At 30.3% G+C, this 18933-nt stretch overlaps 1 protein-coding gene across 1 annotated transcript; it reads right to left on the reverse strand.

Annotated features, from left to right (window-relative positions):
* Window positions 1-16868: 16868 nt before the first annotated feature.
* On the reverse strand, window positions 16869-18587 carry LOC119683074 (bystin-like). Its single transcript, XM_038096678.1, has 2 exons — window positions 18410-18587; window positions 16869-18350 (listed from the first exon to the last, which is right to left on the reverse strand). The coding sequence occupies exon 2, from the start codon at window positions 18236-18238 to the stop codon at window positions 16979-16981; it is 1260 nt and encodes a 419-aa protein (XP_037952606.1). The 5' UTR covers window positions 18239-18350; window positions 18410-18587; the 3' UTR covers window positions 16869-16978.
* Between the last annotated feature and the right edge of the window lie 346 nt (window positions 18588-18933).

Raw genomic sequence — 18933 nt, forward strand, 5'->3', positions numbered from 1 at the left:
ACGCATTTTTGGATTTTGTTTCCTTTGCCATATTCCAAACAACGCATCCATACAAAACCGTGTAGCTATTGCACAACAATGTCCTTTATACAAAAGTCCTTAAACAAATAAGCGCACCAATACGCAAACATGTGTACGCATGCCAGCCATTCATGCTGGAAATCATTAAATTTATTTTAATGTGCGGTCATCTGCTTTTCCGTTTCCGGTTTAAGTGCTTTTATTTCTGATTGTAATTGTTATTTTATTAAATTGATTGGGTGAAATTTACTTTTGTTCAATTGCGTTCAAATAATTTGTTTTTCTTTACAACATTTTTATTTATTTTTTATTAATAAGTATTATGCACTTAAGGGTATTTATTTTTATGGCCGTTGGTCCTGAAAACTATTATGTATGGGTAGATGAAGTAATGGAATTTTTAATTGCTCAAAATTAAATACTTTTGTTGTAATCCTTTTCACCACCACAACAAAAATAATATAATATCCGTTAAAATTATTAAATCTTAATAAAAAAAGAAAAAATGCCTTAAGTTCAAGTAAAAATAAGTGAAAAATAATTTATATAAATTTTAACGAATGGTATTTGACTAAAAAGCCAACGAAATATAGAATATGCAATAATATATTTAAAAAAAAAATTTTTTAAATGAAATTATACCTTAAAGCATTTACAGATAGCTCAAAACCTGACTTTAAGAAAACTGTTTAAGATTCCATGGCATATTAGATCAACACAGATACATAGTGATCTTAGGATTGACTCAGTGAAAAAATACATCAGAGACAGAGCTCTATAATTATTCACTAAAGTTTATACGCTACTTAACCCCGCCCTAACAATCCTCAAGTCCACTACTGGAATCTCAAGAAGATGTGCTGATTTAAGGTCCGTCATCAACTAAAAGACAAATAAATGATATGATTTCTTAGCCTAGTTAAAGCCTAGTGTAGGGTAGTGATAAGTCCCCCAGCCATTATAGAGTAAAAGTGCGTAATAGCACTAACTCAAGAACAAGAAGAAGAAATGAAATTATAATTAATTTATGTTAATTTTTGTGACTATAAAAATTTTTTTGTCAACATATTATTTTAATGAGCTTAATATATATAAGAAATATAATTTTACATATGATATGTTGACATACCAACTCCGATGCGAAAATATTACTTATTACATGTCCTGCGATGATCAACCAGATTTAGAGAGTTGAAATGTAATTTTCTCTTCAGAAAGAAGAAAAAGACATCAGAATGTGGGCGAGTTGGGACATACGGGTTGGGACAGATAGTTTGGGACAGACGAGGCAAGGACGCTAAAGCTATAGATCAATAAGTTATCAATGAGTCAGTTATACAACATCATATCGTTGCGATATCTACCATTGTTATACATTGAGCAAGGTATAGAATCCTATCCAGGTCAGATGATTCAATCATTTGGAATATGAAATTCTCTCTTCCCAACTTGACGCTCTCTAAAATGCCGTTGTACTTGAAAGAGCATAACTATAAAAGAGCTGAAGGTACGATAAGAGCTCTACAAGATTTTATTCGAAAAATTCTGTTGCGAAATTCTGAGCCAGAACGATCAACTTATAAGTTGGTCTATACGGTCCGTGTGGGTTCACATACAGTCAATTCTGAGTAACACACAATCATTTGTTTGTCAAAAGTCTTTAGATAATTGAAGAAAACCAAGACTTCGAGAAACAATAAAGTCATTTCCACTGATTAACCACAATGTTTTCATTGTTAAGGTGTAAGACTTAAAAGACAGCCATCGTATACTTATATACTTCCAACACAAATTTACCAATACACAAAATAAAATTAAATTTCTTAAAGGAATCATATTGTATGATTCTTATTGAATCACATTTTTCCTGCAATATAGGTGATAAGCGTTTTGCAGAACTATAAAGGATAATAAAATCTTGTCTTTTCGTACTTAAAAAAAATGGTGGTTATAATGCTTATACTTCGAACAAGACCTTATACTAGAAAAAATCACGACTTTCCATTTAATCACATTTAGAGGACATGCAACTACGTTTTTGTTTGACTGGTAGTGTAGTTAAAAAGACGCAGCTGAGGAAGTGAAAAGTCGCTTCGATTAAAATTCCTGATGTGATTTGAGTGAATTCTAATTAAACGACACTTAAAAGCAATGTCATTGATGCCTTTGACGTTGCTAAAAACTTCCATGGCTGCTAAAACAATGGAATCAACAAAATTGAATAGAAAACAGGACAGAAAAACTTAACGACATAAGGACATTTTAACAATGCTGCTGAGAGGTAATTTTCTCGTTTCTCATGTCAAGGACTTTTCCCTTTATTTGAATAATTTTTTCGCTGTTTTTTTCTTCTGCTTTCGTCCTTTATTTTCACTAAACTTTAATACTTTGTAATAGATTCCAATAGAAATTGTTAAAATAGCATAAAGCAGACAAGTTTGGATAAGGACAAGCCAAAGTAGCATCACCAAAAAAAAAAAAAAAAGATATGAGAAAGAATATGAAAATAAAACAGAAGAAGGAGAAAAGAGGGCAGGAAGAACGACAGAGAAATTTAAAAAGTTGTTAAGTTGATCAACGACATTACTAACAACATTAATGGCACTAGTACGTCGGGTGTGATGAGACAGTAAAACAGGGTTAGGGTTGCCAACAGCACAAACGACGCTGTTAAGAGATTAATAAAATTTTTTTCATTTAAAATGCTATATACATGTCTCTTCCGCTACATATTTTATTTATTTTTTTTTTTGTAGACGAGACTAAGGGCGACGAAATTGTTTTTTAGTTTATCATAAATTAAAATTATTCTCAATGGAAATACTTTACTGACCACTTACATTCTGAATTAAATTGGTATTGCTATGATTTGACCTAATTATAAAATTTTAAATTCTCTTCCTAGGCACTTATTGGCTAGAGTGCTATATGAGTATTAGAATATCATTTTATTTCCAATATTTTAAAAAAGCGGAAATTTGCAAGAATGTTTTTAAGCTAATACCTTAAGCGGATTTGAATGCGTTCAAAAATAATTAAATTAAATTGACTTTTAGTGGAATAATTCGGGAAAAAATATGAGAAACACAAAGAGATTAAGTGTTCTATATCCAAAATCAATCGGTATTGGTAAAAAAAATAATTGACTGACTAACGCCCCACTGTGGGTAATACTATTAATACCAATTTATATGCCTTTGCTGTGCATAGCATATATAAATATCAATTAATTATCGGAATGGTTTGCTTTGGTCTCTCTTGATTCATCCAACGCAGTTGTGATGGAAAATATTAAGCGGATTTGTTGTATCGTTGAGTAGCTTAGCAACAGTTTTTAGTCCCGGAGAAACGTAAAATATAGATAAAATGTATGTAGCAAAAAAATTATAAAACAAGATACAAATTTATATAATATAAACACATGTAAATACAATTTTTTATTAAAAAAACATTTTATACTAAAAATAATGACTGCAACAGGAAAAAAAGTAATGTTATGTGGGTTAAGAGTTACTTAAGTAAATCAAGCTTCAGTGAATTTAGAGCCAATTAACTAGAAAAATGAAGAATTATGTTTAACTAGAAATGTTTATAAATAAATTTTTTTTTTGTAATTCCATAATTTGCTTATTTGATACGAAAAAATATACATGCGGACACGTAAGAGGATAAAACAGATATATAAAACAAATTTAAATAAAATATTCTTTGGAATATAACTACGAAATAGTATGTTTAACACAAAAGTATTATATATCGAATATTCATTATATTCCGTTCTTAACTGATTTGGGCCTTATAGAAGAATTAGGTGGTTTTACATAAATAAATAAACGGTATTTAGATTTGCATAGACAATCGCTATGACCTTCCTTCTTTATACTGAAAAAGTGTACATTTTAGTTGATATAGAAAGTATCTACAGTTTTTTGAAATATTTTTGAATAAAAATTTTCTTTATTGAAAATTAATTTCAATTTATTATATATCAGATAATGTTATTTATGACCTCGCACTATTTTTTGGATAGCTACATAATTCCAACAGTGTAGAACTTATGTGGTTGATCGGCGAAAAACTTGGTCAAGTGATTTTTACCGACTCTTCTGTCGTCCAAATTTTTACCATTAACGGAATTTTGCAGAGATCAAAATGGTAGTCAGACGCTGCAAAGTCCAGTGGATGTATCAAAACTTTCGAACCAAATTCTATATGATCTTATGGCTATGTGTATAGCCAGGCATTGTCATGATGGAACTTAAGTTCTTTTCTACGGGGCAATTCTGGTCGCTTTTCCTTAATTGTTTGTTTCAAACTTTCGTGTTGTAAGCGGTAGATACTCTGGGCTATAGGAGGGCAGTGCCATGCGTCGCTCATTTTTTGTTGAATTTTTTTCAAAAACAACTCCTGTGTAACGATAATTTTCTATTATTACAGCTAAGCTGAACACAAAGGATAACAAAGCATATTAAGATCTTGCATAAAAACACAGTACAGTGTTACCAACTTGAAGACAAATGATGTGGTAAAGTCTTATATGCTTAAAAACACTGCAAAGCAAGTAATTAGATAATCAATAATCAAGATGAAGATAAATAATGAATACCAATTGATTATCTCTCAAAAAATGTGAATGAGTCAACGCAATGCAGTCAATCAACCAACCTACAGTATATTGCAAAGAAATATATGGCTTTAGACTACTCATCTTTATATCTTATCTGTATTTATCTGTATATTTTGTATATTTTTTTAATGTTAGAATTACTGAAAATTAGTGATTGATTCATGATGCTTAACAAGATTGTCTACGATTTTCTTTAAATCAACCTTAAATGTATAATAATTTACAAAGAGTCATGATATCCCAACATTGTGGATTCCCATAATTTATAACTACAACTCTTTAATAATTTGAAAAACTTGAAAAAAAAGCTTTTTTAAACAAAATTAAGAAAAATTTCAATCTTTAAAATAAAAGTAATAGGAAACTTTTTTTATTAATTTTTTTTTTAATTTTAATTTATGCAAGCAACTCTACAAGTAATTCGTTCTTATTACAGAAATGGTGCTTTTTATTACAAAAAGTTTATATTTTAAAATTAGTAAATTTCTTCACATCCTTCATTGGAGTAACCAACCCAACTGCCGTCAATTCTGTTAACCATCGTACCCTAATGAAGTCGCTGTCATGCTGTTATTATCATGTCCACTGCCAGTCTTAGTGCCAAACACCCAAGCCAACACCACCCACTTACCGCCCAATCGTTTACGTTTTAACGTTAACTTACAAATTACATGATTATTATCAAGAATAATTAATTTGTAGCCACAAGCTGACATGTAACTCAAGTGCGTGCGCATAAGCAGCCAACTGTGGATGCGGATGCGGATGCGGATGTACTCGTATCTACGTATTGCAGAAAATCTTGTAAGTTCAAGTATAAGTACAACTATTTTCATTAAAGTTTGTGCTGCTTATGTACGTTACTGAGTGTTATATATAAATCAAGTGAGTTTTACGAGACATCATTAAGTCGTATACTTGCAATTAGTACACATAAAACTTTTATGAGAAAAAATCGTTACATGCGACAAAAACGTATCTTACGATACTTCTACCTTCAGAGAAATGTACTTGTCATAAGTATAGTAATAATTAATTGCAAACATTTAACTACTTTCTCTTTATATCTCTTGCGGATTTTAATATAGGTACGTATTTTCCTAAACAACATTTTGTTAGTTTGTGGTTACTGTTGATCGATTGATTGTCGTATACTGTACTCGCCATGGGCTTTACATTTCAGAAGACTATTGGAGATTTACAGGCAAGATCTCTTTCTAGAACATCCGTTCGTTCTAACTTTAAATCTTTAAATTTGCTAAATTTATTCATCTTAGCCTTTCTTTTTTATCGCAAATCTTTCACTATAAATTTCATTTGTTCATTGAACCTATAGTTGATAATCATTTCTTTAAGTCATTAAGAGGACCACTTAATTATTGCCATACTATGCAATTGGTTTTATTAATAATATAATTATTAGTTATTAATTACATTTAGTTATAGTTATTAATAATATATATTTTTGATGATGTTGATCTGATACCTTACTTTTCTATAAATTGAAAACGACAACTAATAGCTGTTATCAATGATATAACTAAGGTTAATGTTACTCGATGTGGTAATTTAAAGTATTACCGCTCCTATTATTTCTATCATTATTTTTTTCTTAAAATAAATCGATATTAGTCTGATACCTTACTTTTCTATGAATTGGTAACTACAACTAACAGCTGTTATCAATGATATAACTAAGGTTATTGTTACTCGATGTGGTAATTTAGACTATTACCGCTCCATATTTCTATCATTATTTTCTTCTTAAAATAAATCGATATTATAAAACCGACAGAATAAACCCAAATTAACGTTAATCTAAAGGCATATTTATTAAAACAATAACAATGTTCGGTTAAAATTGTTTTTACAATGTAAAGATAATGTTTTTTCAGTTGTTCGGACATACAAATGTTGGAATAAAATCAATAATCACAATTGCATTACTCTTAATTGATAAAAGGACAAATCAAATGGATTTAATTTTTCCAAAGTATAACCCAAACAGTTCCATATTAGTCTTAGTTTTACAAAATACTACTCCCATTCAGTTATAGATAAGTATATCTGAGGAAATAATTAAAGACTTAACAAAATTCAAAATTGGATTAGATTCTAGATAGCCCAATTTAGCTACTTGAGGAAAACCCTTATGTTACTTAAGAATCACGTAAAGTTTCAATAGCCATTATAGATCAATTAAATTTGAATAACATTAATTTAACAACAGCATGAAAATCTCTTCAATATCCAGCATAATAGATTTCTCATCGAAATTATAATTTATTTCATTAATTCATCCAAACTAAAATATGGTTCTCACACCTACAAGCTGATATCCTAATTCGCTCTATTATATATTTTAACTTCAAATAACTTCAAATGATTTCGTAGATCTGTAGGCTTAATCTATGTTCAGACTGCAAAAAACAGCATGATATATATAACTTCATATAGAATAAATCAATTTTCTAAATATATTAAATTTATAAAATATTTACAAGTGGCAAAATAACGTCTCAACAAAACATTCCCCTTTTCTCTATAATATGCTTCTCATTCTTTTGTGGTCATTTTTTTGAGCTGTTCACCCCTCTAATGTACCACTATTGAAGTCTGAGTTTCTGATGAAAAATAAAGTAAAGATATTTATACTTTAGTCTTAATGTGGATATTCTTTTAGCACTAGAAAAGTTTACTATAACTTAGCATACATTAGTATTCAGTGAAATAATATATATCTTGTAAATAGTGGTAAATAGTGGATAGTGGTATCTGGCTAAGTCATATTTATATATTGCGATCAGTTATTCTATATAAAGTTCCATATAAACTGTATACATATATTTGACTATATTACCTTGTCTATATAACAAGGTAAAAACTAAATGAAACATAACAAGATAAAAACAATGAAAATAATATATATTATATGAAGTACTAAATTGCTATTGTAAAGCACTAAATATCTAAATTATTAATTTAGACAACAAATCCCATTTTGTTGGCAACAAAGTACTTTAAAGTATGTCTCACGATATGCGAGATTCATAAATTTGTTATGCCTACTAAATTAATAGCTTAAATATAGCTAGCCAGTGAGAATATATAAAAATGTAGTTTTAAAAATTTTAAAATAAATGCTTTCCTTTATTTATAGCCAAAATAATTTACGACCACAAAACGACTTGCCGCAATTTACAAACTACGTTGTTCTGGTGTGTCGTTTGCTCTATCAAATCATGGTAAGTTTCTTACACTTTCTAAATAGATTGAATATTGTTGTGGTGTTTCTAATACCACATATATATTTTTAAATACACATGTACAATATAAATATACATATTTATATTTAATCGTAATAACGAACGATTATTATATGATCGTAATATCTTACTATCATAATTTTAAACTATACTATCGATTTTGATCATATATATGTTATCAATTTTGTGGTTCCCACAAATATATATAAAACACATTTGGAATTGAGACTTCGACCAAATTTTTATATATTAGTATATTGGTATAGACCTTTTTATTAGGTGCACAGCACCACATCTAATAACACCGAATATCTTAAAGTATGGGTTGTTTGTGAGATAATTTTCAATACCTTGTCAGCATAAAGCTGGCAATAGCTTTGTCATGACTTGACGGATGTTAAGACGGCGTTAAGAATTCAAACAGTATCCGCATAATAGGGCGCATTATATTTTTAAATCATAAAACCCTCCCGATTCTTTGCTTAACTCCACAAAAAAATCTACAGTTCACGAATCCATGATCTTGGTGTCCAATTCGTATGACATGTGACATGTAAAAGCCACACATTCGGAAAATGTCTCTCTCAACAAAGTCAAAACAAGAAGTATTGTGTGAGTTGTGGTATTCTACTGTGGAAGCTGCACATCTTATTTTCAATTTAAAACCCAAAATTTTGTAACTGTCACCGTAGCAATTAGAATTGATGGGTTTTAGTCACACCTTTATCCAGACTTAATGCCACACTACACAGCAAATTTTTTTTAATCTTTCGACAGTTTACAGTGGATTTTTACTGCCCTATATATTCTATAAAAAACTATGCGAAATTACATCACCATTTTAAGGTTGTAAATTATAATGAGTTTAAAAATTATAGCAAGTTCAGCGGTTGTTAGACGATCTAATCTAAACGACAAACCTTAACTTAAACATATGATGTCTTGAATGACAGTTCTGTTTGACATATGTCACTGACGCAGTGCTGCCAAATCAGAATCACGTAAGCGATATATATTACACATTCTAACTGGTGACAATTTTATGAAAAAAGATGTTGATTATTTAAGGGAATTTCAAAAAGTTAACGAACTTGAAAGTACTGAAAAACTTTTCCAAGTTTCATGTTTACCTTCAAATATTCTTAACGAAATGCAATTTTACAAGAGAGAGGGTGTATAGTATTAACCTTCCTTATCTATTTATATTATAAATTAAGATAAATTTATATCGAATTTAAGACTTTTTCTAGAATTTAAGTCAAAACTATTATTAAAACCTTTAAGCAAAATTTTTGTTAGATGAGTTCTTCGTAATTTTGTCTATTTTGTTTGAATTTCGAATGCGACCTTCTGTTTGCAGTCTGCTCTATTTTACCTTACCGAATTTCATCCTTTTATGTGTCATTTACTTTGTGATGTGTCACTTTATGTCTTAAATTTTGAATTTTGCCTTTAGTATGTCCCAACATTGTCATTAGCATCTGAACTTGTTGTTTCATTTGTGCCTGCAGTGATAACTGCTCACATAATATTGTATTCTGGGCTGGCAGAGTGCATGTCAACACAGAAGTACATCGGATGAAGGTCCCTCATATGACATGTGCTTTGAAGTTTCAATTTTTTTTATTTTTAGATTTTTCTTGTTTGAAATTTTTGACATTTCGGTTCAAACATAAATAAATTCGTGCGAAACACTAAATAATTGAAAAATTTTAAATGAATTTTTTCAGTTGGTCTTTAAGGTTCTCATAATTCTTTTTTAAGGCCACACAAAAGAAATGTCTGTATATTCGATTAAGTCAGAGAACACCTATATTGACTGATAGTTTGATAAATGCACATATATAAAATAGAACTAATTAATCGGTTACAAATGATCAAGTTCTTATATCGGGTATTTTTTTAGCTGCACTATGGTTTGAAAACTGAAAATATCAAACTATGTGGACATTACTATTTAGTAAGGTTCACAATTGTGGAAATATAAACATAATTGTGTTTAGTAATGAAGCTCGAAATAGCTACGTTAATAAACAAAATTACCGTATATGGAACGAAGATAATGCTTAAGCCGTTAACGAATCAACATTACATCCAGTAAAATTGACTGTTTAATGAAATTTACACTCTGACGGCATTATCAGTCCTTATTTTTTTCGAAATGAGGAAGGAGTTCCCATTACGATATCTAGCCATGCTGTCTGAATTTTTGTTTCCAAAAGTTAATCAGTTAAACATCGGCGCCATTTGACTCCAACAAGATAGTGCAACTTGCCATATAACGCGTTTTACAATCGAACAATCGATTTTTTACGAAATTAATCAACTTTACTTCCAGAAGTAGTGCTGTTGTCCTCGTTTGTGCGATTTAACGCCTCAAGATTAATTTTTATGGAACTATGTCGTCATTAGTTTATACCGACAAACCCACAACTCTTGAACCATTGGAAGCCAATATTCATACCACAACTGATGCCATACTACAACATTTATTGGAAAAAAAGTCAAAAATTAAACTAATCGAATGAACCAAATTAAAAAAATAAATTCCATGCAATTATCTACGAGATTATAATAAAAAAAATTTCATTCCAACAATATTTCTGTCTTGTATTATCCTGTTAAGTTCTCAAGCAGCTAAAAAAACACCCGATAGCTGTAGGAGCTTGCTTGACCTTATCAAGTAGTATTTGTTTACAAGTTTCGTTTTCAATTTAAAATAAGTCTCAAGGAACTTTAACGGTTACTACAAATTAAACTTCATTTTCTCTGAAAAAAATTAAATTAATGGAGGAATTCAGCTTACCTTTATCTTCTACTCTGAATAATCATGAACGTAGAGTCATTCATATTTTCTCCATAACGATGTCAAGACTTAAATCGAAGATTGGCACCATGTACGTAGCCGAAATTATCTCCGTAAATAAGACAATAAGTAAAGTTTAGTTCTAATTCTTCGAAAATTTTTTCTCTAAGTATAAGAAGGAATATACATTCTACTTCACGATTCAGAAGAATCTTGACTAGAATTTTTTTTTCATTTCAAATATTGGAAAATCAAGAAAAATTCCGCTTTTCTTGCCATTAACTAGACAGTTATTACTTTCGACTCATATTACTTTTAAAAATATAACTTTCTTCAATATATTGCAAACATTTATATCGATATCTTAACATATACAAACAAATCTCCACAACTCTTCTTCATTAATCTATCACATTTAGAAATGTGATAGAAATGTGTTAGGTCCACAGTTTTAGGATGATGCCACCCAATGATAGTTACTGAATCATCATGGGCTGCCATACTAAATCCATATTAAGTCAGTTACAGTACCTCGGTGATGTGCCACTAAAGCTACTTTTGTATTTTATTACCAACAAAATCAGATATGTTGTCAAAAAGCATATATAAGATTTTTGGTGTTTTATAATAGCAATTAAATGCTTTATAATTATATATTATTTTCATTGTGATAATTTTTCCTATAAAAGGTTAGATTATAACTCTGTAATCTTCGAAGAGTGTTATCCTCGGTTGCATGTTTATATTAATATAAATATATCTACACAGGTTGAGGATTATATATAAAACCTTTATTTTGTTTCTTTTATATATAATTTTAAAATGCTACTAATTTCTACTTTATTGTATTAATAAAATACAAAATCACATTTATTAATTAATTATATTATGTCAATACAATTTAACTACACAATTAAATTAACTTCTGTTCGAGATAGCTCCACATCTGTTGTTAAGTAATTGGAGTCCAGGGAATAAAATTTTTAAGCCATGGAGCTTTTATTTCTATAAATGATTTAAGAGTTTTAGTTATTTTTTTGTTTAAATTTAAGATAAAACTTTTTTCTTAGTCTTCGATTTGAATCTTTAAAGTCTGATATAGTTTTGGAACGTAAAGTTTAATTCACATAAAAAGTGGTTCAGAACTAAAATGTTAAGTTGATTCATACTAAATTTATGATTCTTTAGGAAATGGGTTTGCTGTAAAAATAATTTGTTTATACCGTGTAAATATTTTGTTCCTTGGTACATTAGAACGAATGACATCCTCAGGGACCTCAAGATTGATCCCATCAAAAAATACATAAAGGATAGAGCCCTGAAATTATTTGCGAAATCTGACAGACTTACTAACACCGCGTTATCAAATCTCAGAATGGTTACAGGCTCCTTGGGGAGATATGCAGATCTGAGGTTATTTATTACTTAGTCTGATGAAGTGATAAACAATAATCCAGTCAAGGCGCAAAGAGGGGTTTTGAAGAAACCTCGCAGTTAATAGAGAGTGAAAGTGCTCAGGTGCACTGACTCAACTCAACTAGCCTCAACATATATATTGGCTAATGTCTTTTGCCATGTATTTAGCAGTAGCATGATTCAAAGATCATACAATTTTTGTTCTTTGTTTTTAAAAAACTGATTCAGGTGATTACTGACCTCCACATTTGAAATAAAGGTTTCACTATAATAAAAAATTTGCAGGAACCGAAATAAATAATCAGGAGATGCTAGATGTGGAGAATATTACATTCCACACTAATTCACGACAGGATACCTGAGTACTATTTTCAGAATATAGTACATATATATATTTATATAATATATATATATATTTATATAATGTATATAATTTTCCTATAATATATATTTTCACTATTTAAACGCTTTGATCTTCGTCACGAAGTTGTGATATGAATAGAATATATTATGTCCTGGTAAGGCTTCCTGTCAGAATACATGTATTTTCAATACTAAATAATATTTATTTATTTGTGAATTTACATTAAAATTAATTTTAAAATTAACTAAGAATAGGGAACTGGACGGATAGGTCCTTCGCCACAAAATTATTTTCAAATACATTTGTCATCAAACAAAATTAAATTCTTAGATAAACTATAATATTTATTTATCATCATCAAATAATCAAAAACATAACACCCAGTAATAATATTCCATTCTCACTTCACATCAATTATCGAATATGTATTCTCGAAAATAATTAATTGACGAAGCTAGTCAAATTGGTAATGAAACCCTTCAGACTTCTTAGTTCTTATTTATGAAGCACCAAATCTTATTTATGAAATCAATTATCCCAATAACTTTGCGTTAAACAACGGTTCGAATTTGTTAACGAACCGAAGTAATAAATATGTGGATTCATGGATTCGTAGATTCGTGGATTCGTGTTCCACTGACTTCGACGGTACAACAAGGTGTTAAGTATGAAACTAATGAGCAAATCATTAGCAATTATGTACTTAACTGTGTAAGCTCAAGGTTTTTGAGCTCATTAAGTATGGTTTCGAATGTATTAATGATTGTGCACCTGCAATGAATTATACTTAACATATTTACAAAAACCATTAAGCGAAATAATATGACTTTATAACTGAAACATAAATTCCATACAGACGTATAGGAATTGTAGAAAGAAAATAATAACTGAAATTATTTTTATTAAAGCTTTAAAAATGTTATTATTAAAAAAATATCAACATAAAGGACCTCTATTTTAAGTTATATTGGAATGCAAGGACTATGCACTTAACGAAATCTCTTTACTAAATCATATATTATAATATTATGATAATATTATAATAAAATTATTATGTCTGATAATCAATTTATCTTCAACTCAGACACGCAGCCATTTTTCAAATATATCAACTAGAAATAAAGTCTACATCACCATTAATGGATTCATATAAAAGATAGTTAATCACCACCGCAGAACCAAGATTTCGGACAGTCATTTTTAGATATTTTAGTCGCTTTTATCCTTTTTATCCTATTAATTTATCCTATCCACCATAACACCCATTATGAATACACAAATATCGTAAAATATAATTGTCATGTTAGGACGTTCATCAACTCCATCTAACATCAGTTAATTCAGATTATCCTCATCAATCATATATTGAAACAATCTCTTAACTTAACTACCAACAAGGAGTTGAACCATTTTTAAAGTTGACTACCGATGCGCGCTTTTAGAATAACACACCGATACAGATCTCTTAAGATCCCTTAAGATTATAACTTTATTTCAGTTTAGTTTAGTTCAGCCTATTATATTTTAGCAGTACCATTTAAACCATTTCTTAAGTCGACACTAATTAGATCTTACTTAACTAATATGTTTACTATATATAATTGACTAAGATATTATTTTCTTCAAAAGTTTAAATTCATACCAATTCGGGAGTCGATAGTTATTGGTACTAGATCTTATCATGAAAACTGCTCGGACGTCAAAGAGCCAACACTAACCTTAGTGTATTTTCTTTTAGACCGTAGCTCCAAAGCAGTTCAATCCTCAACGGTTAATAATTAATATGATAATTAATAACAATAGTTAACGATAAAATAGTTTTGTTAATAAACTTTCACGAGTAAGTTCTTTAGAACACCTTCCATTGACTTATAATGGACAACAAGTATCGCATCCAACAAAGCCGTTTCTTATTGTAATTTGATTACTACATTAACATTCTTCAACGAATTATCTCCTAGCAACATCGCTGACTTGCTTATATCGTGTGGTTAAAAAACCATACTCCAGCGGAAACCTGCTTTAAATGACACTCGAGGTCGAAAAATTCAAGACAAGGCCATATTTTCGGCGATGTGATCAGATTCAGAAAACTCTTAATGTCTGAGGTCAGCTCCTGTTGAAGAAATTGAGCCATTTTAACCATGTTAAGCCATAAATCAATAGGAACCAAATTTCTTTATCTAAAAGTTATAAACAACATCCATATCTATTTTCTTATCCTTATTCCTATCTTAAGTCATATTTTTCTTCCTATTTCAAACTATTATCCCGTGTTTCGTCAACATTTTACGTACTTGCGTTTAAGTCTACATTTGGCTGTAACGATTACAATAGGGAACTCCAAACCTTTTCTCACTTTAACCAAAGAATCTATAGTACAAAGAAGTGCCACGCTCATACAAACGAAATACCCACTTTATTTTGCTGGTGGATTTATAATAAATCCACCCAACCTCATGTAACAATGTTTGATCGAGTCACAACTGGTATGATGTTCAGTTCAAACCTATATGTGAGTCAAGTAAGGCTGACAAAAGCCCGACTGCATACGTATTCAATCATACATGCAACCCTCTGTATTACATTGTATGCATGTTTGTATGTTTGTTCGCTGTAAAATGTTCAAGCGATCAAACAGCATTTCAGTGACGAAATCAAAATTGTGTACATTTGATAATTTTTTTAATTTAATAGTATAAAACAAAAACAAAATTCCCTGTTTGCTATTGGTATGAATTGTAGTGTAAAAACACATTACAAATTTATTTATGTCTCAAATCTGATTTTTTTCATTCTATGAAGCTTTATTCTTAAATGTTGTCCATGCGCAATATTTCCGAAGCAATATCGTAATCACCAATTTTAACATTTCAATCCGGTGTAAATAGCATTCATGCGTTTTTTTGCATTAAAATTTTTCTTACATTTCTAATATTTTTATTTTTTTTAAAATACTTTTCAAAAACTTTTATATGAATCTTGCAAATATTTTTTAAAATAATTACAAAACGTTACCAAAAATTCAAACTATTAAGAAGTAGTTCCATTTGAGGTAAAATATATGCACAAATGTGCAATAAAAACATACCTATTTATGTACTGCAGACTTAATGTCTCCAATATCACATTTGTACATACATAATAGTTTTTGTAGTGCATCATTTTTTGCAATAAAAAAAAAATATATTCTATTACTCTTTACTCCTATGATATGAGCATTTTCAGTACAAGAAAATAAAGCAACAAAGTATATGGTAAAATTGTTTCAGGGATTTCTTTACCATTCACTTCGCTACTAATCAATGTATATTAATTAAATAGACAAATAAAAACAAGAAAGGTAAAAGAAACAGGCGTATAAAAACAATTGTGGGTTGCAATGAGTTTGAACTGAACATCATACCAGTTGTGACTCGATCGAACATTGTTGCATGAGGTTGGGTGGATTTATTATAAATCCACCAGTAAAATAAAGTGGGTATTTCATTTGTATGAGCGTGGTACTTCTTTTTACTATAGATTCTTTGCTTTAACCTTATACTTCCTCACTTCACCCATACTATCCCTTTGTATGTTGTTGTGGTAACCCACTGGGAGCTGCTTGTAAAAACACTTTAGAGGGTGCATGCTTATCATATCAATTTGGCCTACAACAACTCCCCCAAATAGCACTAACCAAGTCATACTTGATAAAGAAAACTAGGGACGATCCGCAACAACTCGCAACAATAACATTCGTGATTATACATGGTTTATTGACAATATGACTTAGGTATTATTTTTCTTCAACACAAGCATATGGTTACTACTAAGTAATCATTATTGCAATGCTAAAACCTCAATTAGCTAAAGATCAGGAAGGGATGAGCTAATCATACCCAACCTCTAAGCTGCTTTGGTAGCGTGATGCATAAAGCATTAATTTCACTAAATATTCCATTTAGCATCCATCAATGAAAACAGCTTGAATCTAACATAATATGCAAATATATCACATTTTAATAGATGTGATGGATTTAATATACAATAAATGCAGCGGATTTTATGTATATAAACACATTTATACATACAATATTATTTATGCAATAACATTGAATAAAAATTGTTTTGAATGCAGTTTAAACTACTGATGTTCCGCATAAATTGGAACTTAACACGCACACAAGTTCCCAGTTGGGCGCACTGAGGCGTGTAACGAATTTGCCTGTCATCCGCTGAAGTGGCGGATTTCACACACAAACGGCAAAGCAAACTCACGCATGAACAAGTAGCAAATCCAAGAGTAATTGCTGCACTTTACCCACCCACACCCACAAACGTCGCCACACGCACTGAGCTACGCAAAACAGTTGCTTTCAGAATTTAATTAGCAATTTTATTCTATAATTTCAGAAATAATTAAATTTTTATATAACATAAATAAGTTATATTTAAATCACACTACACAATATCTCTCAACTATAAATTCATTCCAACTAATCATCGTCCATCTTGTAATCTGTGTACATCGCATTCGAATTCGTTTCAGCTGTATTAGTGGATTCCATCGCCTCAACATCGCGGCACTTTGCTGCCAATAATTCTCTTCTAATTTCACTAGTAATTTTTGGATGTGATTGTTTACGCAACAGATTTAATAAAAGCTCCTTTTGGTCGGAGGAAATATCACTTTTATAGCGCTGGACGAAAACGAGTAAACTGTGGTGCCACAACACTGGCATATCGCGTTTGTCATGCTCAAACCTCAGAAAATGAAAAACTGCAGCATCAATCACGCGGTATGGCAATGCGTAACGCTTGTTCAGTAGATAACGAATAAATATGGAATTGGCACCAGTGTAACCCATTTCGCAAATCTTCAACAAACACGCAGATGCATGCAGAACCGGCACAGAGTTGCGCGCTATAACACTACCGAAAATAATAGCTTCACGTAAGTTGCAATCACCCGATTCCAATAGTGGCAGGATGATGCCTTTCATAAAAGCAGCCGGCTTGAACAAAGCCTTCTTGAGTGCACTGTATAAGTGCATATTGAGTTTTTTGTATTCACACAAATCATCTCGTATTCTGGGCAGTAGCACTAAATTGTAAAATCTTTGTGCCATTGGTTCTGACAATACCGAACAAAATATTCTCGTTCCTTGGAAGACAGCCGCTGCACTCCAATTGTGCGGTTCAGTGATGAAAAGTATTTGTTCCCAATTTTTCAATTTGGGTATGACTTTAAACGCCTTCGGTATTTTACCACTACGATAGCGCTTCATAACATCTCGCACAGATTCGTACATGCTTTTAACCCTTGGATCAATATCTTCAATGTCTAATGAACCAGCATCACTTAATTTCGACAATACGCCGGCTTGTTTCTCTTTAATTTTTTCCATAACTACTTCAGTCAAATTGAATGTTTTCTTTTCAGTTTGCGGATTGTAGAATCGCTCAAAAGTCTTCATATCTTCCGGATCCATTTGTATGTCATCGAAAAAGTCTGTGTCAGTAACATCGATGTCTTCGCTTTTGCTATCCAAACCAAACCTAACACTTTTGGTTACTTTGAAGGCGGCATCTTCCTCCTTCTCCTCCAGGTGTTGTTTTTTTGCGGCGGCCAAAATTTTCTGACTTGTTTTGCTATCCAAAACTGCAGACTCCTCTGTGCGTAAACGAAACTTTTCGGGATTTTTTATTTTCTCATCTTTATCTTTAATCACAATTACTTTCTTTGTTTTTCCCATTTTAAATCAAATATTTCGTTTAGGAATTTCGTTAATTTTATATGTGGAACGCACGTTTTACTTTTAACCACCAACTTGTTGTGTTGTGTTTCTGCGCAGAACGTATTTTACTCTGTAACCAAACAAAACTTATTTTATTATTGAAAAACGTATTACACTTTAAACACTTACTGAGTTTCTTCACAATTTATATTAAATTTATTATTTTATATTACTTTTTAAATTAATTTTAATAATAATTATTCGCCATACAATTCCACACACGTGCCGACGGAGAAAGAAAACGCAAGCAAAACAAAACATGCGAACTGTCAAAACAGAATTGGGTTTGTGTTAACAGTGATGCCACATGGACAAATACACAAAACACAAAAATTCTTGTGTATTACTTGAGTATTTATGCAGTGAGCAAGCATTTGCCAAGTAAAACCATTTTAAAGCGAATTTTTAATGTTATTTAATATTTTTTGTAATATGTAATAAAAATTATGCAATTTTTTAACTAATCACTATAATTTAAGTATTATTCAAATTTTATTTAAATTACGCTAGAAATTGATTTATATATTTGTCACTACGATTGCAGTGCAGTTAATTAATATGTTAATTTCATCAAAAGTTACATAAAAAGTTTTTAAAATTTTGTAAAACGAGTTTGCACAAAAGTGATGTTACATACAAGATTGTAATAAAAA

The sequence above is a fragment of the Teleopsis dalmanni genome, chromosome 2 (genome assembly GCF_002237135.1).
Source record: "Teleopsis dalmanni isolate 2A chromosome 2, ASM223713v2, whole genome shotgun sequence".
In the NCBI taxonomy this organism is placed as follows: domain Eukaryota; kingdom Metazoa; phylum Arthropoda; class Insecta; order Diptera; family Diopsidae; genus Teleopsis; species Teleopsis dalmanni.

Excerpts from the sequence above, each read along its gene's own strand:
- LOC119683074 (XM_038096678.1), bottom strand. The coding sequence starts at position 18,238 with ATGGGAAAAACAAAGAAAGTAATTGTGATTAAAGATAAAGATGAGAAA.